A 27,913-nucleotide genomic window follows, 5' to 3' on the forward strand; every position below is an offset into this window, starting at 1 on the left:
TGTGTGTGTGTGTGTGTGTGTGTGTGTGTGTGTGTGTGTGTGTGTGTGTGTGTGTGTGTGTGTTTGAGAGAGAGGAGGGAGAGGTAGAGAGAGACCGTGGGTGAAGCGAGTTGAATAATAGGAGACCCAGTAATAGGGGTGTGTTAAGGACAGGTTTGAAGCAGGTTTCACCTCTACAGAATGGCTCTGTTTTATTCTCTGCTCTAATATGACCGATTTTTACCCAATTCATTTTTTAACTTATGTATTATTTAACCACATGCAATATTTCCCCTGTCATTGCGTTAATTGATCACATCAGATGTTTCCACTTAATATTTTAACTTAATGTCTACCAAAATGTCAATAAATTAAAACATTGCAATTGGGCTGTCACTGTCTGTCTAAACAATAAAATGAACATATTAACAGTATTCTGTCTCTGGTCTAACTGGGCCTTAGAGGGTAGAACAAAGCAGATTCACAGATTGACCAATAGAATTAGGAGTTAGAATACCTAATGAGTTAGATTAATAGGATCTCTGTGGTTAGACAGAACATAACGTTTCCATCCCGGGTGTAACGCTTGAAGAGTGAATCGTATAACGTCCACTTTTTACCTGGTCTTTCCCATTGGCATCAGTAACATGCATTTTTTATAAAACCGCACTTGGGCGAATATTATACAGACACTAAGCCTACAATCCCTAAAAGCAAGCAATACGATTTTCGATTTCCTTTTGGTGGATTGTTTTATTTGTCCTTTTTCGCCAGTAAATATGTATTTATAATATAGTACACCCCGACTTAGTCTTAGGGCTTATTAACATTACGAAAGAGAGAATAAAGCGCTAAATAGACTGTTAAATATGAGCGCAAGGTAGACCGTTATATAAAGCGCTGGATGGGTATCTGACGCGTCTGGACTATAAACAAAGTCCACGTGCACACGTAGGCAACGGGTTAGGTGGCGCTAATTTTACGTTAATTAGCGCATCGCAACCGTATATTCAAGACGAACCATCTCTCAGGTTGAAATACATCTCATGCGGTAAAGCGAGTTCTTTTTAGATCGGCTTGTTTTTTTTTAAATTAACATATCGTTCTGGGCAACCGCGGTAGTCTGTGCTCCAACGTGTTGTCATCACTCACGCTGGCACGTGGTCGCAAACGGTCACTGGCCAATCACGTTCACCTGAAATTCCATCACGGTTGCTATGTCTCCTGTTCTGTGTCCGAACTGCGGGTGGTTTCAGCTGTATTTGAGCCCTCATGTAGTCTGCAAGCAGTTGGTTTGAGCCATCAGAACAGCAGTTGCGCAGGCAAATCCGTGTGTGTTCAGGCAGTAATACTGGAGATACCAGGTTGAAGAGAACGTCTGTTGGAGGCAATGTCTGTCTCCCTTTTGCCAGGATTGAGTATTGCCGGTCTTTGCTGAAACATGGTTATTTACCTTAATAACTGAAGCACTGCCTGCTAATGCAGTAAAGGTCTGGTAAGTATTAGAGGGAGGTGATGGAAACACAATAGTTCCTGTATCTCACAGACGCCTTCGATCTGTAATGCTATGGTACATGCTGTGTGGATAGACCAGGTACTTCCTGGGTTTTCGCCTTCGCTCCCTCCTTGCTTGTCTCATGTGTTTGTGTGTCTGTGTGGAAGGGTAGGTGCACATGTGCAAAGTACACTGTCTTATTTACCCACAGAGCTCAGGTTACTGCAGCGCCACTGCCAATGGGCTGGTGTGAATGTGTGGGTTTCTGTGTGTGTCATGAATGTGTGGAGGTGAAGACGTACTCCACAGTGTTGGACCACATCTCCAGCATCTTAGTCCTTTGAGGATATTTATACACTGTCCATAATCAGTCTGTGAGGATATACAGTATCTATAATGGACAGTCTCTGAGGATATACAGTATCTATAATGGACAGTCTCTGAGGATATACAGTATCTATTATGGACAGTCTCTGAGGATATACAGTATCTATAATGGACAGTCTCTGAGGATATACAGTATCTATAATGGACAGTCTCTGAGGATATACAGTATCTATAATGGACAGTCTCTGAGGATATACAGTATCTATAATGGACAGTCTCTGAGGATATACAGTATCTATAATGGACAGTCTCTGAGGATATACAGTATCTATAATGGACAGTCTCTGAGGATATACAGTATCTATAATGGACAGTCTGAGGCTATACAGTATCTATAATGGACAGTCTGAGGCTATACAGTATCTATAATGGACAGTCTCTGAGGCTATACAGTATCTATAATGGACAGTCTGAGGATATACAGTATCTATAATGGACAGTCTGAGGATATACAGTATCTATAATGGACAGTCTGAGGATATACAGTATCTATTGGATGAGGATATCAGTATCTATGATGGACAGTCTCTGAGGATATACAGTATCTATAATGGACAGTCTGAGGATATACAGTCATACGGTTGCTAGTAATGTTGGCATACAGAACACTTTGATGGCCAACCTGCCAGGTGATTGATAACGGTCAGTTATAGTATTGTATGCTGCAGTTTATCTAGAATGTTTTCAGATTTAATTCTTGACAAATGTTGTGAATAGTTTAGGTCATGTAATATGTTCATTAACAGTATGAAGTCTGAATTCAGTCTTGTTAGTTCCGGTCAGCTGTTGTCATCACTTGTTGTGCTGCTGGATTCTGTGTAGTTTCTCTTCTCTCTCCTCTCTTCTCTCTCTCTCTCTCGTCTGCGTGCAATTGTTGTCACGGAAACCATTTACTGGGACCAGCTCACGTTCCTCCGGTAGATCTGCCCTGAATATTTTAGGAGCCCTGTTGATGACAGAATGTGTGTGTGATAGAGGGTGAGAAAGAGATGCTGCGTTGCATTTGTGTCCTTAAGAGAGAGAGAATGGTTGTGATGAAGGAAGTGTGCAGTAGAACTGGCAGCATCTCCTGAAGGAGAGGGAACAGAGGGGAAGCGGTTATCTCTCCCTCCTCCTGGATTAAGGGTTTCTCTAAGCCGGGCTGGGAGCTGCCACTTCTGGTTCCTTCATTTTGGTCTCTCCTCTCTGTCACTCATATAGGCTGGCAGCGCTGTTCCTCTCTGTCTGTTTGGGTGAACGTGCTTCAGTCTCCCTGTCCCCTGCTGACTCGGGCGGCTGTTCTTCCGACGGGCACAGCGGAGCTAGCCTTGGCCGTCAGCCTTTAGCCTCAGGTCCTTTATTTCCACAACACCCCCGCCTCCAGCAGCTAGCGCTGGGGGGGGGGTCATCCTGCCTGTCGCCTGGTGGGGTGGGTCAAACAGGGTGCTGGGACGTAGTGATGCCAGGGCCCTACAGGAGAAGTCAGGAGCGCAAGGAGAGGCTCAGGAAGGGGGCCTGTCGCTCTGCCATCCCAGCCCTCTTCACCATCACTGAGGAAGAGGAGGGACACAGAGGAGCACGGAGGAGGCAGCGAGGTGAGGAGGATCGATGGTGTAGGACTGCAGGAGGGAGTATGAGCAGGAAAATGGAGAGTGTGAATTAGCATACTTCCTGCTGGCTAAGCAATTTCATATGTTAGTCAGCACTGTGTCTGTGTTTGTAGTGGAAGGCTGATAAGTTGCCGTGTTTGTGTCTGGGGTCCTTGTTTTACTACACATGTGAGGACTTGAAGTCCCCACAAAGACAGTTAAAAATTCAGTCCCTGCAAGGTTCTTTAGCCAGTCTGCACTAGGAAAAAAGTATTTCCAGGTAAAGTGTCATGTTATGATTGGGGGAAGTTTAGGCATTAGGGGTTATGTTGAGGAATAAATGTTAGGTTGTTAAGATTTAAGAAGAGGGGTAGGAGCTCTGGAAAATACAGAATCATTGTTATGATCCCCACATGGTTTAAAAATCAATGTGTGTCTGTGTCGTAAGACGCTGAGGAGATGGTGTGTGTACGAGGGAGTATCTGGGCTAGAGGGACGAGGGAACTCCCTCTGTCAGTCACAGCAACAGATATGTCCATCATATCATGTAACGATAGGCACTGTCTGTCCATCATATCATGTAACGATAGGCACTGTCTGTCCATCATACCATGTAACGATAGGCACGGTCTGTCCATCATATCATGTAACGATAGGCACTGTCTGTCCATCATATCATGTAACGATAGGCACTGTCTGTCCATCATACCATGTAACGATAGGCACTGTCTGTCCATCATACCATGTAACGATAGGCACTGTCTGTCCATCATACCATGTAACGATAGGCACTGTCTGTCCATCATATCATGTAACGATAGGCACTGTCTGTCCATCATACCATGTAACGATAGGCACTGTCTGTCCATCATACAATGTAACGATAGGCACTGTCTGTCCATCATACAATGTAACGATAGGCACTGTCTGTCCATCATACCATGTAACGATAGGCACGGTCTGTCCATCATATCATGTAACGATAGGCACTGTCTGTCCATCATATCAGGTAACGATAGGCGCTGTCTGTCCAGGATATCAGGTAACGATAGGCGCTGTCTGTCCATCATATCATGTAACGATAGGCACTGTCTGTCCATCATATCATGTAACGATAGGCACTGTCTGTCCATCATATTATGTAACGATAGGCACTGTCTGTCCATCATATCATGTAACGATAGGCACTGTCTGTCTATCATACCATGTAACGATAGGCACTGTCTGTCTATCATACCATGTAACGATAGGCACTGTCTGTCCATCATATCATGTAACGATAGGCACTGTCTGTCCATCATATCATGTAACGATAGGCACTGTCTGTCCATCATATCATGTAACGATAGGCACGGTCTGTCCATCATATCAGGTAACGATAGGCACTGTCTGTCCATCATACAATGTAACGATAGGCACTGTCTGTCCATCATATCAGGTAACGATAGGCACTGTCTGTCCATCATATCAGGTAACGATAGGCACTGTCTGTCCATCATATCAGGTAACGATAGGCACTGTCTGTCCATCATACAATGTAACGATAGGCACTGTCTGTCCATCATATCATGTAACGATAGGCACTGTCTGTCCATCATACCATGTAACGATAGGCACTGTCTGTCCATCATATCAGGTAACGATAGGCACTGTCTGTCCATCATATCATGTAACGATAGGCACTGTCTGTCCATCATATAATGTAACGATAGGCACTGTCTGTCCATCATATCATGTAACGATAGGCACTGTCTGTCCATCATATCATGTAACGATAGGCACTGTCTGTCCAGGATTAGACCGGAGGAAAGTCTGCCTGCCTAGGTCACTATAGATGTAGTTGTAGCAATTTGTAATGTAGAAATACTGTTCCATAGCTCATTCATTTTATTATTTTGGTTATAATTTTTGTGCTATAATAGTTGAATACATTTTGACTATATTATCAAAGTCAACTGTCTAGTTTATGATATACATACTAACAGTGACTATATTATGGTTGTGTGGCATTGTCTTCCTGTTTGTTCTGGGGGTGTGGCAGTTGACCTGTGTAGCCCCACCCTCTACCTGGCACATGAGATGACACAATAGGATGTGAGCGTCCGCTGACAGGCTCAGTGTGCTGACTGACACAAGGCCTGGTTGGGTATTACCGTTGGTTACGGTTGACAACCATTTGACTGCGGTTAATCTAGGTCAGCCACATGCTGTCCTCCCTGTCGTTGTGTCATCAAGGTGTGACACCCAGGTGCCAGGTGGAATGCCAGGAATGGAAGTAGCCCCGCCTGTTTGAGTCTGAGGACTGGCTCACCATCTCAGGCGGCGCTGCTGAGGTAAAAGCCCTCTCTTGTCCGCGCGGAGATGGGACTCATGCCCTGGCCGGCTCAGGGACCTTCTAGAGAGGGCTTTGAGAATGGGAGTTGTTTACCTTTATTCGTACAGAGAAGTCAACTGTTCTATAGCCAAGCCCTGCATCACTTCCAGTTTGTTTTTATCTTTATAAGATATTCATTATCAGGTGTTACAGGTTTGTACCTCACTGCTGCTCTCCCTGCCTTTCAGTTTCAATTAGCCTTCACTGAACCTTTAGAATTGCCATGGTACTTGTTGTCAGTTGTTACATACACATGTCTACCTCTGGGCCTCACTGCTCTCACTGCACATGCTACCTTACTCCTTCAGTTTGCCTCGATTGCACATCTAGAATTGCCATTTGTACCTGCACAACTATTCATCCCACTTGTAACATACACTATAGTTCATACTGCTCTCCTCTGTTTGCCTTAATTGCACATTTAGTATTGCCATTCGTACTGCAATTGCCTTCATTTCACATCTATACATTCCACTTGTAAAATGCATAAACTGACAATAAGACTTGAACAGCCTAGTCATGTCATACAGACCCCCACTCCTCAGGCTGTGTTTACCCAGCTCAGAGTGCCTGGTGTGGACAGGTCTCTGGTCCCTCTCCCCCTGCCGTCTGGAGCTTAGCATTAGCGGTGGCTAATCCTCTCAGTCTGCGCCGACAGAGGGTGCCTTCCTGCTGTTAGCCTGTCGCTACATTAGCCTAGCCTGCCACATACAGCAAGAGAGAGTTCGGCTGTAATCACTAACAGTGACCGTTTAATCTGAGCTGCGGCGGGAGGAGGGGAGGTCACACACACGCACACAGAAGCTGAAGTCGGGAACATACACACCATATGAACACACACACACACACACACCACACACATGGGAACGGCGGGCAGGATTACCAGGGGGTTGGGTGTGTGGATAAAGGCCATGCTTTGGTTATCACGCCTTATGATTTGACTAAACCCAGGTGACACCCTCCAGTCTCTCTCTCTTCTCTCACTATTTTTCTGTCTTACTTGAAGGCTTTATTGACTTGGAAAACATTATTTGTTAACACTGCCAGAGCAAGTCTCTCCTGAATAAATATAAAAAAAACAGATTTGTCCTTTGTATATTTTATACATATAAAATACTTTCTGCTATAGTTAAACTGTATTTTAGCTATAATAGATAATTAAAACAGATTGGGATCTGTTGACCTTGCCCCCCCCCCCCTATGAAATAAAAACCTATGCCCTTGTATAGATGTCTTTGCCTAAACAATAACTGGCTATAAGATTTCATGGATCCTTTTCATACTTTCCTGAGTATAGAAATGAGCTTCAGTATTATGGGATGGAGGATGATGTTCCAGGTTTTGGGGAATATCTAGGGCTATCATGACACTACTCAGGGGTCCAAATCTACCAGAATCACAGAGCCTACCTGAATAGGAGGCTGAGGGTGGAATCAATGGCCTTTCTGCACTTGGTTGCCAACTGTCATTCTCACATATCTTAAGATGGTGATAAACATTTTGTACATCTTAAGATATGGTGACTCATATTTCATAATGAAAATGCAATTTTATTATTTTATGTACTTTGTACAGTTAAATTGCATTCTGTTTTGATCCTCTTCTGTTTGTGCAGAAGGAGCAGTTGGTCAGATTCAAACATGTTGCTGTAGTACATGTGAAGCTGTGCTCTGCTCCACTGGGGAAAGGGGAGTGTGCGTGTGTGGTGAGGAGTGTGTGATGAGCCACTGGCTGGCAGAGAAAAGGAAGGTGTGGATGAAGGACTATTGATTTGTGTGAACTAAGAAACACTGTGACGCAGAAACAGATTGTCAATAAATGTAAAGAAATCCACCATTTTGCCCCGTCGGCGCACTCGCCTGGACAGCTCAGTGGCATAACTGGTGTCAGTCAGGTGCTGGGTCAGCGTCTTCCACCCTGGGCTTAGTAAGGCTTTTCAAGAGACCCAGCAAACAGACCCTGGGGTTAGTAAGGTTTTCAGGAGACCCAGCAAACAGACCCTGGGGTTAGTAAGGCTTTTCAAGAGACCCCGCAAACAGAGCCTGGAGTTATTAATGCTTTTCAAGAGACCCCGCAAACAGACCCTGGGGTTAGTAATGCTTTTCAAGAGACCCCGCAAACAGACCCTGGGGTTAGTAATGCTTTTCAAGAGACCCCGCAAAGACCCCCTGGGGTTAGTAAGGCTTTTCAAGAGACCCAGCAAACAGACCCTGGGCTTAGTAAGGCTTTTCAGGAGACCCAGCAAACAGACCCTGGGCTTAGTAAGGCTTTTCAGGAGACCCAGCAAACAGACCCTGGGCTTAGTAAGGCTTTTCAGGAGACCCAGCAAACAGACCCTGGGCTTAGTAAGGCTTTTCAGGAGACCCAGCAAACAGACCCTGGGGTTAGTAAGGCTTTTCAAGAGACCCAGCAAACAGACCCTGGGGTTAGTAATGACGTTCCAGGTCCATCCTCGCTACACGTCTCGGTGGTTGCAGGAGTCTGGGTACCATTACAAAGCCTTATTGACCTGCCATTTTTGTCCCCAGTCTCTGACTCACAGAACCAGACAGCGGAGAGAAGAGCGTCCAGTGGACCTGATTCTTCATCATCAGGCCAGGCCCTGTCCAACACTCCTGCCCTGACACTCTCTCCAACACCTACTCCCAGCCACAATGCTGCTAACAAACCAGGTGATAAATCACTCCTGCCCTGACACTCTCTCCAACACCTACTCCCAGCCACAATGCTGCTAACAAACCACTCTCTCACTTTACTGACATGTTGCGTATATAATTATACACAGGTGGTTTGAATCCTGAATGCTGATTGGCTAATTGCCGGGGTGTCGTATATAATGATTGTATATAATGGGTATGACATTGCATCACTCTTTTTTGCTCTGTATTGACATACAATTTATAAGAGCAATACAGTATTTTGGTGGTTTATGGTATATTACCACAACTAAGTGTCCAGGCCTAAGAACTGCACTTGGCTGTGGTATATTGGCCATATGTCAACTTTAAAGAGATGTTGCACAACAAGTAAAACGTACGTAGATTTAGTCTTCAGTGTTTGGTCTGACTAAAAGGTCACAGGTTTGAATCCCACAGCAGATTAGGTTAAACCATGTTTTTGTGTTAGTATAATTTTTTTCCCCTGTCAGCTCTGGGATTCAAACCAAGTGACGTTTCAGTTCCTTCATGTCTCCTTTAAGTGACATGGGGTAAGAGTCTGTGCTGTGTTACTAGTATGTGTCTGTTTGTTACAGAGCTGCTGGTCCTCAAGGTCGATGAGAGACAGAGGATGGCCCGGGAACGTCGCGAGGAGAAGGAGAAACAGATTGGTGTGTATCCTGTAGAGAGAGCAGCAGAAGGGCTTCTGTTTTCTTCTTCTTTGCCCGGAAACAGAAAGGCTTAAAAGAGAAAAGTGCAGCAGAAATAAATGGTGATTCCCCTATCGTATAGAATTAGATTATTCATCCTGACATTTTTTGGCAATGTTTTTGGTCCTCTTGGGAAGAGTTCTCCACAGTCTGTAATTCACCTTGACAAGGCAGCTTGACCGCTATCGATTTGCCAGATTGGATCTCCTAACCAGCAAAATGTTATTCTAGTGCCACTTTGATCAAGTAGGCATTGGACAATAACAAGCTTTTTCACATGATATGTCATGTTATTTCAACTAAATACCAATAAGAAAATGCTCGTATAAATTTGTCACATGCCTAGTTTTCACTGCAGTGACTTATTTGTCCAATACATATCCACTTTCCCATTCTACTTTGCTATAGCATTCCCACAATGCCTTGCTCTACCTTGTGTCGTTTAACATTTGATGTCATTATGGTATAAGTTCCATAATCTTAATTAACAACTTTCTCAATATTTAAATGTCATCTGACATTTGATTCAGTCATTTATGGCCATCATAGCGTGTCAACAAAATAAAAATGGATTGACATTTGATATCGGCAGATACTCAAAGTTCAGTATCCGGATCAACAATGGAAAAAGCATCATTATATATACATCTTAATCATTTAGCAAATGTTCTTATTCAGAGCGACTTACAATAAGTACAGTCCTCTTGAGGTGTCTTGGAAAACCAACATCTGACAATCATAATAAATTTACTTTCCTTCATCAAAGCCATCTGTTGGCAAAGTCAGTGCCAGATAAATCAAAATGAAGTGCATTTTATTTAAAATGTTTATATATTTATTTTTGACAGACCGCGTAAGTGGAGCTGGCTAAGAAGAGCGAATGTCTCTTACTGAGTGACTGACTGACTGACTTTCCCTTGTTAAATAACATAGTGGTCAGATAAGCGGACTTGTGAACTATAGGTCCCGTGTTCGTATCTCCTCGCAGGCGAAAAAAAGTAGGTATTGTGAATTATTCCATATAGATGAAAACTTTGCTGGCTAAAACCGGAAACTGTATACGTTTATACAGTTGCGACTGTTTCTGCCATGGAATAGTTCAATGCTCAATTCTCCCTGTTAAAACAGAAAGTGGCAAATGCAATACAGTTCATAGATGCAATTTGTGGTGGAGGTAAACTTAATGAGAAACATTAGTCAGTTTAACACAATCCTCAATGGAGTCTAGTGACTGCTAAAACATGTAATGCTGTGGGTTAGTGGTTAAAGACAGCACCTAAGTTCGAATCTGAGAGCAACGGCATTCATTAATTATTTCTGGTAGATTGCACGTTTATCGTCGCCTTTATTAATAGTTATTGTATAAATGTAATTCACGAATGGAAGAAAAAAGTATGTTGTTTTGACATCAAAGAAATAAATATGTTCTTATGCCATGAAGTGAAAGCTTTTGCAGACTCGCTAGCAATTGCTCAATTCTTATGAGTATTCCAGTAAGTTAGTAGATACCGGTAAGGCTTATTACTGGCTAATACGCTATTCAAACGGCCAATGGCAAACGCAATACATAGTAGGAAACATTAGTCAGTTTAATTGTATCAGTGTCATTCATCAATGACAACTGTTCAAACGGCCAACGGCAAAAATGGATTTGTTCAAGATCGAGACAAAAGGCAATACTGACACCCTGCAAATGTGCAGCTCTGTGGCGTAGTGGTTAACGACACAGCCCTTCACGTGGGCGAGTTCGAAACTCGAGGTAGCAACATTTTCTATTGTGGTCAGGCTGAACTGGGTTCGCCTGGTTTCTTGTGTATAATATGTATTGGTGCATTCTTACATTATACAATGCATATATAAATGTAGTTAATAAGGTATCTGACTCTCAACAAAACTTGAACAGAGGACAAATAATAACAATGGAACAATGGAAAAATCACTAGATTAACCCTGGTTTCTCAACCACTTCTTACTGAAACTAGCAGAAAACTGCTTTTAGCTCCAGATGTGGAATTTTCCTTTGTGTTCCTCATAGGACCAGCAGCTCTGGGCAAGGCAGGGAGAACAGCCTCACACACGTAGTGGCTATCTGATAGGTCAGATCTGGGTCATGTGATGGAGCTTTAGTGCTGAACGATACAAAGAAAATCCCTCTGTTTCACATACTACCCCTCCTCCGTGCCAAAACTCATCTCACCCCCCTGCTAGCCGATCATCCAGACTGGGTCCAGACTGGGTCAAACCCCTCGCCCCCCTTCCACATGTTGGGCTGCTCTTATGAAACCAGGGTACCATGGCAACAACAGGACCTTTTTTATGTTCGGGAGCTTAAACCACAGCATCAACGCGCATTCTGTCAGTAACGCTAAGAACGGGTGTTTTCAGTTAAATGAAGATGAAGAGATGGAAGAAGTTCTGAACTCAACCGATGCTCTTCTGTCTTCTTTATCTGCCTGTCTGCCTGCCAACCTGCCTGTCTACCAACCTGCCTGTCTGCCAACCTGCCTGTCTGTCTGCTTGTCTTTGTAGCTGCGAGAGAGTTGGCGTGGCAGGAGAAAGAGGAGAAGGCCAAGCAGTACTATGAGAAGCACTTAGAGGAGCGGAGGAGGAGGCTGGAGGAGCAGAGGATGAAGGAGGACAAGAGACGAGCAGCTGTGGAGGAGAAGAGACGCCACAAATTGGAGGAGGAGAAAGTGTGGACACGCGCACACACACACACACACACACACACATTAATTTTTTTGCCCACATTTGTAGGTCAGATAAATTACTCCATATTTTCCATATTCCTTACCCTTAATAACTTAATCTTCAAGCTATCACAAACCCTGAACCAAACACCTCTAAAACTTTAACTAACACCAGTTCTAATTCTAACCCCAAATGTTCCAGTTCTAACCCCAAATGTTCCAGTTCTAACCCCGACTGTACCAGTTCCGACTCTAACCCCAAATGTACCAGTGGGAGGCTGGGTTACGTTAATGTAGATAACTAATGTGATAGTCCTTCGTGACCACGACAAGCCTGCAGCTAATTGAATGACCATTCATGTTATCTTGTCTTCCTGCCGTGGTGTTGTAGGCCCGCCATGAAGCGGTTCTCCGTCGGACAGTGGAGAGGAGTCAAAGAGCTAAACAGAACCGCTGGTCCTGGGGCGGGGCCCTGCCCGTGAACACGCCCACCACACCCCGGGGTAAACAAATGCACCGATGGACGACTATTTAACCCCCTAAAATACTTTATTTAAAAAAAAAATGTAGAGGCTACAGCTAGATATTTAGTGTAGATATACAGCTGCTGGTTTCATAGATGGCAAGCGATGTGAATCACTTAAGGCTAGGTAAAGTATTCAGAGCTTAGTCAGTGTTATCCAGAGTTAGCGTGCATTTCTTATTGCCAGTCAGATACATAGCCAAGTTCCCCTGTAGTAGTCAAACGTGGATTTGGGCCAGGTTGAAACAGAAGCAGGCAGACTAGCTAGCTCTGGCTAGCTGAAGGTCTTGTGTTGTCGATATTTGTGTCCGATCAGGACTGGTATGTTTGTAAATTAAGGACGTCTCCCTTTAGTCATTTTACGTATTTGCGACTTTTGTGGGTTTAGCTGATGCTTTCTAACAACCTAAAGTAAATTTTTTGCCTTTAAACACATAGTTCAGGTCAAAGAGAGTGTGTTTCATTTATTTGAATCTGTGCTGTGTGTTCAGCCTCTGGTGGCCCCTGTATTCTGACTCATACCCTACTCTGCCCCCCTTTCTGTTTGGTTATTTCTCTCCTGGTGCAGGTTTTGTCGAGTCGTCTTTTCTCTATCCCCTCGACCTAGCAGGCCTGGAGCACCACCTCCAGGGTGCTTTCAGTGTCTACCGCCGATACGGCCTGAGCCACCAATGTGAATATTTGCCTCTGTTAGTGGTAGCACTAGCCTGATAACTAGCAATAGATAGCATTAGCTGAGAACTAGCGCAACTGAATGCTGATGTACCACTCAGTTAGCCTTAAAGTAATGACAATGTACCGTTTGCATGTTGGGTTTGTTACGTTTGTACAGATTCATTACTTGTAGAGAACATTTGACTAGTTTCATCCTCATCGTTTAGAATTAATAATAACCTATTGATGGTAACTAGCATTTTGGGACCGTTTCCTCTGAGCTAGCCTTGTAAAGGTAACACAGTTATCAGGTCCACCATGCTAATTAACCTGGTTTTATGGTAGAGTTATTGGCCCTCATTTATCATTCTTGCGTAGAAACGGGCGTATATGTTGGCATAAGATTTTGCTTACACTCCTCTCACCGCCTGATTTATGAAACTGTGCATACCTTTAAAATCCAGGTGTACGCAATACCTGCCCTTGCTAAATGCCGCGGCTGAAAATGATCGTCATTAGAATAACACGCCCCTATATATTCAAGTCTCCGCTTCCCCCACGCCCTCATTTTACGCCATGGACACACGGAAGACGGCAAAAAAGAGAAACTTCTCTGACGTGGAGATTGAGACGATCACCAGGGAGGTAGAAAGAGTTTAAAAAGCGGAATAAAAGATGATGATGTGATGTGGAGTACCATTCATTCACATTAATAATTGCATGACAATTTGTAATATTCGTCTTATTATTTTATGATATTTATTATTAATTACGTTTATTGTTATTTAGAAGAAGAATGTCGTTATTATTATTATTTCTATTATTATTTAAAAGAAAAAGAATGTCATTTTTATTATTTTGTCAGTCTGAATTATATTTTGGTCATTAAAAGCCTTTTATTACTGAACCCAGTCCGTGTGCAACTGCCGGGCCTAACCCTGAAACGTCATGTAAAGCGCACAGGCTCGCATCTGAAGGAATACATATAAATCAAATGCTTTGGTAAAGTCACACAAATTAAACATTGAAGTCCATGTTGCACAAAAATAAACACTGAAGTTTGTAATTATTATGTAGTTGTTTTTTTTACAGTGGGTCATAATATATCATATCTTTTAGTTTGTCAGTGCGTTAACTCAAAACGTGCGTACACCACCTCCTGAGCTGGCGTAGGATTTGAGAGTGCCGTACGCCAACGTCCATATTGATAAATCTCAAAGTCACCGTGGTTTTGGGTGTACGCCAGGTGTACGCTGGAAATTTGGTGCACGCACTTTTGATAAATGAGGGCCATTGTGTGTAGCAGTAGAATAGTTTGATTGCTGCTGTTCCTCCCAGCACTCTCTTGTCGCTTTCAGAGTGCTTCCTCTGTTTTTGTTATCAGCACTCTTATCTGTGTTTTTGTAGATGTTAACAGGAGGTCTCTGTGCCCGTCTGTAGATAGTGACGGGAGGTCTCCGTGTGTCGGTCTGTAGATGCTGAAAGGCGGTCTGTGTGTCTCTCTGTAGATGCTGAAAGGCGGTCTGTGTGTCTCTCTGTAGATGCTGAAAGGCGGTCTGTGTGTCTCTCTGTAGATGCTGAAAGGCGGTCTGTGTGTCTCTCTGTAGATGCTGAAAGGCGGTCTGTGTGTCTCTCTGTAGATGCTGAAAGGCGGTCTGTGTGTCTCTCTGTAGATGCTGAAAGGCGGTCTGTGTGTCTCTCTGTAGATGCTGAAAGGCGGTCTGTGTGTCTCTCTGTAGATGCTGAAAGGCGGTCTGTGTGTCTCTCTGTAGATGCTGAAAGGCGGTCTGTGTGTCTCTCTGTAGATGCTGAAAGGCGGTCTGTGTCGACTATGAATCTCTCCAAACACCCAGCTGATCAGGTCATAACCAAGAGACTGTCCTACTCTTCTGCAACATTATTACACTCTCCTGACCGAGGTAAACACTTTGTCCATGTTAAGGTATGGTGTCTCTACAGCAAGTCACACCTGTGCTTCTCATCTGTCTGTGATGGTGGTGGTTTGATTCGTAGACTACTCCTTTAGATTGGCCAGTGTCATTTGAACTGTATATTGTTGTGGCATCATGATGGTATTGAATGTGCTGGTTTGTTCTGATGTTGTGGGTGTGTCTGTCACGGCTCCTCCTAGCATTGCAGAAGAGGACCTCATCTTCACCCTTCCTTAGCAAATCACAGTCCAAACTCCGCCCATCAGGGGGAAAGGCCACAAATGACAGTCCTGCAGGTGGTTCTGGGAAAATTCGATTTTCTTTCCCCCTCCATGTTCCACCGCCCTCGCTTCACCACAACTAATCTATCAGACCATCGGCTGGAAACTGATCTGTTACATTTACAGAAGAATGCCTTTAATGTCCACCTGAAATCCATCCAAAGATGTTGACTACTACAGAAAACATTGTCTGGGTATTTCAGCACTACAATGATAAAGCAAATTATTTCTTAGTAGACAGATTAGATTCTAGATTCCCGCTTGTCTGTAATGGGGTCAGGGGTCAGAACATGGGGGTTTGTACCCTCCTTTCACCACCCATTCCTTTAATCCAGTCCAGAGGATAATCTGTTTGTTTTTGTGGAGGGACTCATTCTCCTTCTCCTTCCTCCATCCTTTGGGTCTCGACCGTCAGGACTGAATCTGCAGTAGAGTTCTCAGGTTCAGACCTTCTGTCTACATTCATAGTCTGGTCCTTTTAGGTCAATTGGTTAAGTAAAATGACAGCTGAATCTGTCCTAAATGGGGCCTGATTTGAAGTAGTGAACTATAAAGAAAACTGAGTAATTGGGTTGAAGGAGCGCTGTGCTGGTTGGATTGTTGGTCAGTTTTCAGCCGTTCGGTGTGTCTGTCTTGTCTGGGGCGTGGGTCTAAATCCTCCAAGCGTTCTGTCCCAGACACATCGAGGCACAGAGCTTCAGCATGTTTGTGTCTTTACTCTCACTCACAACCCGATGAGTGGGTTTGGTTTTTAATCTGAGGAGAAATGATTTGACCAACCTGCATGAATCTCCCCAATCCAGTCATGTTTGTCTCTCGCAAATGAAGCCCTTGCCAGCAACATACTTTTTTGGGTGGACAAAGGATTCAGAACTCACAAGTCTGTCAGTTAGACTAATAATGATCTCATAGGCCGAAACGTTTTCCTAAGGCTTCCGAGGCCTATTCTTTTAATTTTTGCAGTACTGAAGGCAAGGCAGAAATAAGCAGAGGAACGCAGAGCAAGAAAATGCTGTCTCCAGTGTTTGAGAGGTCTGGGGGTGATTACTGTATGACCAGGCTATCATATTAATGTTGAGTTTTTGAGCTAACATCCCATTTGTTTTGGGCAGTGTGGAATCAGCTCAATACGTAGCTAAGCTACCCCGAACCTAGTTTATTTAAAGTTAGGCCTCTTTCTCTCTGGCATGAGGTCATGCTCTGCTCTCCTCCAGGGTGGGGGCATGGTGAGGGCATGGTAATTCACCCCTTCACAGCACTCGTCATGGGAGCATGTTGTTGCTTTCCAGCTAACTGGGTGCGTGTGTTCCAGGCATGCGTCGCATGTTGTTGCCTTCCAGCTAACTGGGTGCGTGTGTTCCAGGCATGCGTCGCATGTTGTTGCCTTCCAGCTAACTGGGTGCGTGTGTTCCAGGCATGCGTCGCATGTTGTTGCCTTCCAGCTAACTGGGTGCGTGTGTTCCAGGCATGCGTCGTATGCCGTTGACCCCTTGGGAGAACACAGTGGTTAGTCGTCTGCTTCAGCCAACACACTCCTACCTGGCACGCAGCCGGAGCGCAGTCAGCCTGTCAGGAGACGCAGGTAAGACACACACATTTTAGGAATCTCTGTCCAGGCTGTTCACAGTAATGATGGGGTGAGTGGTGAGGTTGTATTTGTAGATTAGACTGTAGCACAGTAATGATGGGGTGAGTGGTGAGGTTGTATTTGTAGTTCAGACTGTAGCACAGTAATGATGGGGTGAGTGGTGAGGTTGTATTTGTAGTTCAGACTGTAGCACAGTAATGATGGGGTGAGTGGTGAGGTTGTATTTGTAGTTCAGACTGTAGCACAGTAATGATGGGGTGAGTGGTGAGGTTGTATTTGTAGTTCAGACTGTAGCACAGTAATGATGGGGTGAGTGGTGAGGTTGTATTTGTAGTTCAGACTGTAGCACAGTAATGATGGGGTGAGTGGTGAGGTTGTATTTGTAGTTCAGACTGTAGCACAGTAATGATGGGGTGAGTGGTGAGGTTGTATTTGTAGTTCAGACTGTAGCACAGTAATGATGGGGTGAGTGGTGAGGTTGTATTTGTAGTTCAGACTGTAGCCCAGTAATGATGGGGTGAGTGGTGAGGTTTGAAACCCCCTGTGCCTCTCAAGGCTTTTGTAAGACTTAGCTGACTCTTATACTCTCCCAGCCATCTGTATCCAAGCCAACAGACCTCCAAGTTTCAGCATGACTCCTTGGCCCTCTGTGTTACTACAGCAACCATGTGTGTTGCCTGGCCGGAGCCACAGAGTATGTGTGTATGTGTGTATGTGTGTATGTGTGTGTGTGTGTGTGTGTGTGTGTGTGTGTGTGTGTGTGTGTGTGTGTGTGTGTGCACTGATCAGCCATGACATTATGACAGGTGAAGTGAATAACACTGATAATCTTGTTACCATGGCACCTGTCAGTGGGTGGGATATATTAGGCAGCAAGTAAACATTCAGGCCTCAAAGTTGATGTGTTAAAAGCAAGAAATTGGTCCAAAGAAGGAAAAGCAGTGAACTGGTGACCGGGTCATGGGCGGCCAAGGCTCATTGATGCACGTGGGGAGTGAAGGCTGGCCCATGTGGTCCGATCCAACAGATGAGCTACTGTAGCTCCAAATGCTGAAAAAGTTAATGCTGGTCCTGATAGAAAGGTGTCAGAACACACAGTGCATCGCAGTTCGTTGCGTAAGGGGCTGCGTAGCCACAGACCAGTCTGGGTACCCATGCTGACACCTGTCCACTGCAGAAACTACAATGGACACAAGAGCATCAGAACTGGACCACGGAGCAATGGAAGAAAGCGGCCTGGTCTGATGAATCACGTTTCCTTCTACATCACATGGATGGCCTGGTGCGTGTGCATCGCTTACCTGGAGAACACATGGCACCAGGATGCATTATGGGAAGGGGGCAAGCCAGCAGCTTTGGGCAATGTTCAGCTGGGAAACCTTTGGGTCCTGCCATTGATGTGGATGTTACTTCAACACGTACTACCTACCTGAGCATTGTTGCAGACCATGTGCACATTTTCATGGCAACGGTATTCCCTGATGGCATTGGCCTATTTCAGCAGGATAATGCGCCCTGCCACAAAGCGAAAATGCTTCAGGAATGGTTTGAGGAACACAACTAGTTCAAGGTGTTGACTTGGCCTCCAAATTTCCCAGATCTTGATGTTATGGCTGATCGGTGTGTATAATATCAGTGATGTCATAATGGGCTGTGTAGTTTCTACCAGTAAAACATCCCAACAGAGGTTGTGTACATTCTGTTTCCTGTCTGTCCAGGCAACTCTTTTCTCTCTCTTACACTCTACGCACGTGCATGTTTTACTAACCCGATGTACTGTGCTTGGTTGACTTGGTGTGGGAGGCGGAGTCTGCATTTCAGACCGCTGAAGCCCGGAGGGGTCATTTGACCTGGGTTGGTGGGTGGGCCTACCTCAAACCCTAAACTTAACCCCTTGGCCTGACCTCAAACCCTAAACTTAACCCCTTGGCCTGACCTCAAACCTGAACAGTTTTTAAATGTAACCTTCAGTTGAGTGACTGGAGAGTTGGGATGTCAGCTTCACTAATCTTATTCATTTATTCCTGCCTCAAGCATGTTTGAATAAACCCTCTGTCTTGGCCTCTCTGCCCCTCTAGACAGGCTGGTAACAGGAGGTTTAGTCTGCTGTGGTAGCCCTAACAAAGACTCTTCTCTCTTCTCCCTCTCCTTCCGTGCCGTCTGTCTTTCTCACCTCCTTCCTTTCGTCATTTCCTGCATCGCTCCTTTTTCTCATCCTGTCCGTCTTTTAACCTCTGATTGGTCAAACCTGGTGACCCTACCCTGATTGGTCCAAACCTGGTGACCCTACCCTGATTGGTCCAAACCTGGTGACTAGCCCTTCCTGTGTGTCCTCGCTCAGTGTCTTGCCACCCAATGGGATCCACTTCCTTTAAGTCCATCCAATCCCAACCTCTGGCTCCTTGCCGCAACCATGAGCCACGGCTCCCCAAGGACGTGACCAACCGGAGGAAGACCACGGGAAACCTGCTGGTAAGACGCATGGCATTATCAATATGCCTACGTAAGGCTGTTCCCTTTTTAGTTGGTAATTTCAATACATTATGGTGTCAGTATCACCTGGGCGCAACTGAACACATTATACAATACTGACCTTCTGTCTCTTTGGTGGTGATAGTAGAGTTACCTTCTGTCCCTCTGGTGGTGATAGTAGAGTTACCTTCTGTCTCTCTGGTGGTGATAGTAGAGTTACCTTCTGTCCCTCTGGTGGTGATAGTAGAGTTACCTTCTGTCCCTCTGGTGGTGATAGTAGAGTTACCTTCTGTCCCTCTGGTGGTGATAGTAGAGTTACCTTCTGTCCCTCTGGTGGTGATAGTAGAGTTACCTTCTGTCCCTCTGGTGGTGATAGTAGAGTTATCTTCTGTCCCTCTGGAGGTGATAGTAGAGTTACCTTCTGTCCCTCTGGTGGTGATAGTAGAGTTCCCTTCTGTCTCTCTCTGTTGACATTTGTTGATATTAATCTTGAGAAAGTGGGTGGTTGATGTAGCACAAGCAGCTGTGACAAATCCACTTGAAACGGCTATCAAATAGTAATTTCTGTACTCTCTGTGGTAGTTTTCTGGACCCATTAATCCTGGACTAGAAAAAGCAATTTACCAAAAGAGTCTAAAAGTGTAAATAGTCTGGAATGATGGGTTCTCTACCGCTCCGCTCATACAAAGGAAATAACAGATTGCAGTGAAAAACCGACCGTCACACATGACATCACCAAACTGCACTGGTGACACACATCATCATCATCATCATCATCATCATCATCATGCGCTCTGAGCCTTGATGCATGTGCTTGTAAAGGCACAGATCTGTCAGACACAGGAGATCAGTTCTCATCATCCTCTGGCCTGGGTCAGGTACTGTCTCAGACTGTCTTGATCTGTTGGTCTGTCTGATGTATTATGTCATTAAAGACTTAGAGCCACTGACCTTTCTCTCTGCATTGCTCATGCACACACACACACGCACACACACTCTGTCAGTCTGGTGTCAACCGACTCCGTACGTTCAGAATATGGAAATAGTCCTTGTTGTCATTTTGGACCCTCTGTGTATGTATGTGGATCCTCTGTGACAGAAAGGTATTGCAGGTCTTTGTCCAGAGCAGTGTCCTGACCTGGAACCGGTCCACTGTGACCTGAGGATCAGAACCGAGATGTTTCACGATCAATTGTGACCGACTGACTCACAAATATAAATATAATGAAGTTGTTAGATGAGTCAGTTGTCTGGGTAACAAACCGCTTGATCCATCTACAGGCTAGCTGTCTATCTGGGATTCTCTGTCTGTCTGTCTGTCTGTCTGTCTGTCTATCTGGGATTGTCTGTCTGTCTGTCTATCTGGGATTGTCTGTCTGTCTGTCTATCTGGGATTGTCTGTCTGTCTGTCTATCTGGGATTGTCTGTCTGTCTGTCTATCTGGGATTGTCTGTCTGTCTGTCTGGGATTGTCTGTCTGTGTGTGTTCTCATGTGTGTTCTCATGTGTGTGTTCTTTGCCCGTTCTTAAGGAAAAGCATAAGGACTTTGTCAGGAAGTCTTGGACCAACCTGTCACTCCCTCTGACCACTCCCCCTCGGAATCTGCCACCTGCCAAGAGGTCCCAGTCACCAGGGAAACAGCAGAGCAGAGTGACAGCGCCCTCACCTGGAAGGTTGGTGGAATAGCAGCTTCAAGTGCTTACAGGATCAATCAATTGAGGGTCTCTTTCGTGGACCCACATTAGATTAGATTAACCAAAAGTGCAAATAGAAGAGGGCAGGATATTTACAAGTATTAAATGTAGTCTATGTTACAAATGGAATGTATAGGTGTGCAATAAAGGCAAATACAGTGCAAATGGCAATTCTAAATGTGCAATGAAGGCAAATAGGGGAGGCCAGAGAATGGCAGCAGTGAGGTTTTCGAGGTAGACATGTACACATAACCTCTGAAAAATGCAAGTACAAAGGCCATTCTATGTGCATATTCAGGGACAAGAAATGAAGCTCAATGGAACACCCCAAACCTGGCCAGTGTATTTAATTTTCAGCCACATTACTAGTCTGTGTCAAGTCTAAATTAAATCCTGGTTTTAACCTACATTTCTTTCACTTAAAATTCCTTATAATTACTCAATGTCAAAATGTAATGTTTTAGAAAATCCTGTCCATAGTTTTTTGTCTCTGTCGCTCTTGTTCGCTGTGTGTGTTTTACCCCCTGTCTCTCTCTCTGCCCCATGGCTGTCTGTGTCTTACCCCCCTGTCTCTCTCTCTGCCCCGTGGCTGTCTGTGTCTTACCCCCCCTGTCACTCTCTCTGCCCCGTGTATGTCTGTGTCTTACCCCCCCTGTCTCTCTCTCTGCCCCGTGGCTGTCTGTGTCTTACCCCCCTGTCTCTCTCTCTGCCCCGTGGCTGTCTGTGTCTTACCCCCCCTGTCTCTCTCTCTGCCCCAGACCTCGTCAGAAACCGTCTCCTCGCCCCCCCCCCCCGAAGCAGCTGCATTCTCCCAGTGGAGAGGATGTAGGGAACCTGAGGCCCAGCAGGGTGGCGCCAGAGAGCTTCTCTCTGATTGGACCACAGCCAGGAGGAGGACCTGAGGGAGACCAGGCGGGTTTAACTCCTTCTCCCATGCAGCCCCGCCCCCAAACCCAGGGCCAACTGAAAGCCAGCCTCCACACAGACACTGATGACACAACAGTCAACCGTGAGTGGACCTTGCATACAGTATCTCCCTGCTCTAACCCCCCCTCCGTCTCCTCTCTAACCCCCCCCTCCGTCTCCTCTCTAACCCCCCCCTCCGTCTCCTCTCTAACCCCCCCCCTCCGTCTCCTCTCTAACCCCCCCCCCGTCTCCTCTCTAACCCCCCCCCTCCGTCTCCTCTCTAACCCCCCCCCCTCCGTCTCCTCTCTAACCCCCCCCCCCGTCTCCTCTCTAACCCCCCCCCCGTCTCCTCTCTAACCCCCCCCCTCCGTCTCCTCTCTAACCCCCCCCCCCTCCGTCTCCATCTCTAACCCCCCCCCCCCCTCCGTCTCCTCTCTAACCCCCCCCCCCCTTCGTCTCCTCTCTAACCCCCCCCCCCCCCCTTCTCGTCTCCTCTCTAACCCCCCCCCACCTTCGTCTCCTCTCTAACCCCCCCCCCCCCCTTCGTCTCCTCTCTAACCCCCCCCCCCTCCGTTTCCTCTCTAACCCCTCCCCCCTCCGTTTCCTCTCTAACCCCTCCCCCCTCCGTCTCCTCTCTAAACCCCCCCCCCTTCGTCTCCTCTCTGCCCCCAATGGTGACTGGTGTTTTGTAAGTACTGTTTAATGAATCTGCCAGTTGAGATGTCTGTTTCTCCAACTATGTCCTCTGGCTCCTTTGAAAATCAGCCATAGATAGTACAATAGTCATTCATAATATTAACAATGTCCAAACTGTATTGTGGATCAATTTGATCTCATTTTAATGCTTTCATTTAACAACAACATTTTAAGTGACCCCAAACTTTTTAACGATATTGCATTTATCAGATTTTGTTCAGTATACAGATGGATAGAGCGAAGGTATATAAATATCAGGAAATCAGTTTTTCAGATTGGCACCAGCCTATGACGTTGTCTACTATGGTACAATACAGACCGTTAAATGGTACAATTTAAACAATAAGTTGTCTTGTCTTAAGAGCATCACACATCAGTGTATTAATTATTTCATAGAACCAGCCCAAAAACAATTACCATTTTCAGTTTTTCTTAGCAGTGATTTAGTAATCCATGTTACTTTAGTCGTGATTAGTCAAAAAGCTTGTTAGAGGTGTAAAATGGTGATTCAAACTGCCAGGAGGCTTTCATTTCAAGTTCTCAAGCATAGTGGATGTGTCCAGGAGAGAGACGAGCATAGTGGATGTGTCCAGGGAGAGAGCGAGCATGGTGGATGTGTCCAGGGAGGGAGACGAGCATGGTGGATGTGTCACAGGGAGGGAGACGAGCATGGTGGATGTGTCCAGGAGAGAGACGAGCATGGTGGATGTGTCCAGGGAGAGAGACGAGCATGGTGGTTTAAATAGAGACTGGACATGACTCTGTCTCTGTCTGTGTGCGTGTCTGTCTGTGTAGAGTGTGTGGACAGTCCTCCAGCCCAAAGGCCTACAACAGGCACCACTGACCCAGAGGAGGCCACTCGTATCTTGGCTGAGAAACGAAGACAAGCCCGGGAACAGAGGGAGAAAGAGGAGCAGGAGAGGAGAGAACAGGAAGAACAGGAGAGGTAGAGTTGGGTAGAGGTGTATATGCTATGTGTTGGTGTTTATGTAATGTGTAACATGAATGTTTGTTTAGGCGTGGCAAAGAGGAGATGGCCCGGCGTAAGGCAGAGGAGCGACAGAGGAGAGAGGAGGAGGCCCAACGGCAGGCGGAGGAAAAGAATAGAAGGGAGGAGGAGGAGCGACAAGAGGAGGAGAAGAGGGTTCAGCAGCAGGAGGAGGAGGAGGCACAGAGACAACAACAACTGGTCAGATATACACCTGCATATTTGTTTAAAAATTTTAAACAAATATAAATTAAAACAACCCTGCATTCTCTCGCTCTCTTTTACCCTGTCTCTCTTTCAACCTGTCTCGCTCTTTCTCTGTCGCCCTGTCTGTCTGTCTCTCAGAGAGACGAGGAGGAGTATCGTCAGAAGGAGGAGGCAGAGAAACTGAGGATGGAGAGAGAAAAGCACTTTCAGAAAGAAGAGGCAGAAAGAATGGAGAGGAAGAAGGTCATAGATCCACACACATGGATGAATCCATAGTCACATGTTTACTGAGCTGTTGGGGACACCCTGTGTTTACTGGCCCCTAACCAGAACCCTAATCAACCCCATTCACACTGTCATTTCTATACTCCTGAGGACACACAACTGACCAGATGTACTGTCTAAGAGCCAGGTTTGAACAGGTTACAAACTGTTTCACTGTGTTTGACTGTCCTCTGATAGCGTCTGGAGGAGATCATGAAAAGGACGCGTCGCTCAGACCCAGCTGAGAAGGTATGTAGGTTCAGACTGAGAAGAGAGGGTAGACTCAATCTAACCTGGGGACGAGAGGGTAGACTGTGTCTATCTAACCTGGGGACGGGAGGGTAGACTGTGTCTATCTAACCTGGGGACGAGAGGGTCGACTGTGTCTATCTAACCTGGGGACGAGAGGGTCGACTGTGTCTATCTAACCTGGGGACGAGAGGGTCGACTGTGTCTATCTAACCTGGGGACGAGAGGGTCGACTGTGTCTATCTAACCTGGGGACGAGAGGGTCGACTGTGTCTATCTTACCTGGGGACGAGAGGGTAGACTGTGTCTATCTTACCTGGGGACGAGAGGGTAGACTGTGTCTATCTAACCTGGGGACGAGAGGGTAGACTGTGTCTATCTAACCAGAGGACGAGAGGGTAGACTGTGTCTATCTAACCTGGAGACGAGAGGGTAGACTGTGTCTATCTAACCTGGGGACGAGAGGGTAGACTGTGTCTATCTAACCTGGGGACGAGAGGGTAGACTGTGTCTATCTAACCTGGGGACGAGAGGGTAGACTGTGTCTATCTAACCTGGGGACGAGAGGGTAGACTGTGTCTATCTAACCTGGGGACGAGAGGGTAGACTGTGTCTATCTAACCAGAGGTCTGTCATTTTTCTGCCACCATGTTATTAGTTGTGACCCTTTACAATGAAAAGCTTTTAAATAATTGATATCTGTTCCTCTCTGCTCCAGAAAACCAACCCTCCGAAGACTGGAGATCAATCAGGTAGCTCTCTTTACCACCCTGCAAGATCAGGTGTCTAATTAAGGTTTTCATTATTGGTTTCCTCTCTAGACCAGTGTCTATATTTTACTGTGTATTATATATTTCTTTTAAAAGGTAACAACACCTGATTTACTGCAACAACCTGGGGTTTCTGTCAACCCAAATGTTTCTGATTGGTTGTGTTTTTTCCAGCGCCGCCCCCTTCAGTGAGTTTGTCAGAGGCAGAGGTCGAGCACAGTGACAGTAATGGGCACGGAGCTCCTGACCCCAACCGTGACCTCAATATATCAATGCTGCCCCCTACTGAGGAGAGGTGGGACAGCAGGAATAAATCTAATAGAATGTCACATTTAATATGGTGTTAACGACGACTCAAAGACCCTGTTCATAAGGTAGTAATAATGCACCCAAGAATGTTCCTGACAATTTGTCTCCACTCACTCAGCGAGGACGGGTCGTTTGAGGAGGTGCTGTTTCTCCCATCGGAGTCCAGACCACCACCTTCTGGTGAGGAGGATGAGGAGCATGACCACCACCTCCCTGTCATCGCCTTTCGTGAAAACGGCATCGTCAAGCCAATGAGTGGGGGAACAGACAACGTGTCACTACAACACAGGGCAGGTCTGTAGCCTTCAACACAACACAGGGCAGGTCTGTAGCCTTCAACACAACACAGGGCAGGTCTGTAGCCGTCAACACAACACAGGGCATGTCTGTAGCCGTCAACACAACACAGGGCAGGTCTGTAGCCTTCAACACAACACAGATCTGGAAGCGCTAGAATAAAGTGCCAAAAGCATCACTTTCAAAATACTTGTGGAGTTGGTATTTTAAATGTGCTATCAGCCTCTTAACATTCAACACTGACCGTGTTCTCGGCCTGGCAGATGTTGTCTGATGATTGGAAACCGAAGGAGATGGAGGTGGACGGATGGAGGTGGACAGCCACGGACCGTAAGAGGAACCGTTCACAACTCAACCCACCCCCACAACCATCCACCAGCCCCCTGTATGACAGAGACCCAGTTATGGGTCAAACCATTATTTGACTGTAATGGGGGTGGGGGGGGTTCAGGTGATTGCTGCGACCTGTTCTGAGATCAGTCATCTAATCTTATACTTGAAGAATTCCTATTGCTGTAGAGATAATAGGCCACACCCTAGATGGGTCTCTTTCCCCTCTAAGAAGTAGTGAAGTATGTAGGGAATAGTGTTCCATTTGTGTCGGCGATTCAAAGGTGGATGACCACAGGAAGGGTGTATCGTTGAGTTTAAGTTAAACAAAAGGTTTGTTTCCTCTCAGTAAAACACAAATACACTGTACGCTACTGATTTAATCATGTTTAGTTTTATAATTACTGCTGTGAAGATAGTGATTACTTTTCTGTTTTTATTAATGTAGAGCATAGATCTGTCTACTTTTGTTCCTATGATTCTGAGATTGGTTGACCTCTGCACCCAAAGGACCCGCCCATGTCTCACAGTATCTGTCAGATGATTGGCTTCTCTGTCAAAAGCTGGACATTGTTTAAATCCTATCAACCAATCCACACATCGTCAGGACATCATCCTGTCGTCTGAAGGACATTTGGTCCATGAAGGAAGGAGATGAATGTCTGTTGTTTGGGTCAAAAAGCCACAAGAGGGATTCAATATTGAACATTCATTGACAAAGAATCACTCCCCTTACATAATGTGTATCTGGGTGTGGTGTGTAGATCAGTAATTCTGCAGGTGGACCTCAATAATCAGTACAAAAAAATGTATTCCCAACAGAACACATCTGTTACCACACGACACTGTCTCTCTCCAGGACTCGGTTCTCCAAGTTCACACCTACATTGTTTCATGTACAGATGGAACCCTCCGACCTAGTGTAGAACCCTTTAAAATGAAACCCATAATGATCCTTTGAGGTTAGTTCTTCCAGGGATCTGTCCTGGGCAAGATTGAGGCCTTCTAGCCACAACTCTTATAAACCAATTAACTCAGACTCAGCTCAGTCCTAGATTATAAGGCATTCCTATTGGAGTACCTCCACTAGAAGAACTTCTTAGTCCAGGACTAGACTTAATCTGGGCCCAGTACAGCCCTACAATTTTGAGAAACAGATCGCCCTTTATTATGTCTGCTAGTGATGAAGGTTTGAAGTGGATAAAGGGGAAGTTCACGGAGTGAAAACCTAAAGATGAAGTTCAACGGTTGTAAGTTCTTCCCTGAGCACCAGTCTGTTCATTGTCCTTATAATGGCTGTCCTGACAATGAAGTGCTGCTGTGGAGCACCACTGATCTGTTGGCTGGATTCACAACATGTAACTCTGTTGTCACAGACTCTGATTAAGTCTAGTCAAGCACAAAAAACATCACGATCCTTGACAATGCTTAATCAGGGTTTGCGAAACAGGCACATAAATACTGTTATAATACATAGCTAGAAGTTATATTGTGTATAAATAATAAAGGTTCTATTTTATTAAGACTAACCATGAGTTCTCAGTCCTAACACCAAGAAGATAAAATGGGTCTGGAACCTTTTGGTGGGTTCTGGGGCAGAACTTATAGTTGTAAAACCACAGATTGCTCCTGTTTCAGAATTCAAGTGGTTCTACAGAGAGGTCTTTCTGCGTCTATTTGTGTTCTGCTTCTTGTCTGTTCATAGTAAGAATTGTCAAACATTTCCCAACTTTCCCGCCTGTATAGCATGTGAATAAAACACTTCTTGTCTTCACGATGAATGGGAGTGATTTCTCAGATGTTCTAATAAATCTGTCCAGCAGAGGGCACACTAAACGAGGAGACATTTGTGTGCAACTATACTATGATGACGAAAATGTCCCCAAACTGTTTT

The 27,913-nt window shown here is 45.4% G+C and overlaps 1 protein-coding gene across 6 annotated transcripts; it reads left to right on the forward strand.

Annotated features, from left to right (window-relative positions):
• Positions 1–1,188: 1,188 nt before the first annotated feature.
• si:ch73-217b7.1 (ensconsin) lies at positions 1,189–27,800 on the forward strand. Of its 6 annotated transcripts, none has more exons than XM_034287827.1 (20): positions 1,189–1,474; positions 8,332–8,475; positions 9,057–9,131; positions 11,700–11,863; positions 12,252–12,363; positions 12,952–13,056; positions 14,843–14,956; positions 15,169–15,264; positions 16,715–16,831; positions 19,155–19,309; positions 20,840–20,982; positions 21,762–22,012; positions 23,401–23,551; positions 23,623–23,794; positions 23,939–24,043; positions 24,263–24,313; positions 25,032–25,065; positions 25,258–25,378; positions 25,511–25,686; positions 25,953–27,800. In XM_034287827.1, the coding sequence occupies exons 3-20, from the start codon at positions 9,092–9,094 to the stop codon at positions 25,961–25,963; spliced, it is 2,118 nt and encodes a 705-aa protein (XP_034143718.1). In that variant the 5' UTR covers positions 1,189–1,474; positions 8,332–8,475; positions 9,057–9,091; the 3' UTR covers positions 25,964–27,800. The 6 variants fall into 6 exon arrangements, with proteins under 6 accessions (XP_034143718.1, XP_034143712.1, XP_034143713.1 ...); XM_034287821.1 differs by lacking the exon at positions 1,189–1,474 and adding an exon at positions 2,834–3,435; XM_034287822.1 differs by lacking the exon at positions 1,189–1,474 and adding an exon at positions 2,834–3,435 and having other exon boundaries at positions 19,179–19,309.
• Positions 27,801–27,913: the final 113 nt, after the last annotated feature.

The sequence above is a fragment of the Esox lucius genome, chromosome 18 (genome assembly GCF_011004845.1).
Source record: "Esox lucius isolate fEsoLuc1 chromosome 18, fEsoLuc1.pri, whole genome shotgun sequence".
NCBI lineage: Eukaryota > Metazoa > Chordata > Actinopteri > Esociformes > Esocidae > Esox > Esox lucius.

Coding starts and splice junctions, on each gene's coding strand:
- si:ch73-217b7.1 (XM_034287821.1), top strand. CDS start 3,300: ATGCCAGGGCCCTACAGGAGAAGTCAGGAGCGCAAGGAGAGGCTCAGG. Junction 24,314..25,031: donor GCTCAGACCCAGCTGAGAAG/GTATGTAGGTTC, acceptor TCTCTGCTCCAG/AAAACCAACCCTCCGAAGAC. Junction 25,066..25,257: donor GAAGACTGGAGATCAATCAG/GTAGCTCTCTTT, acceptor TGTTTTTTCCAG/CGCCGCCCCCTTCAGTGAGT.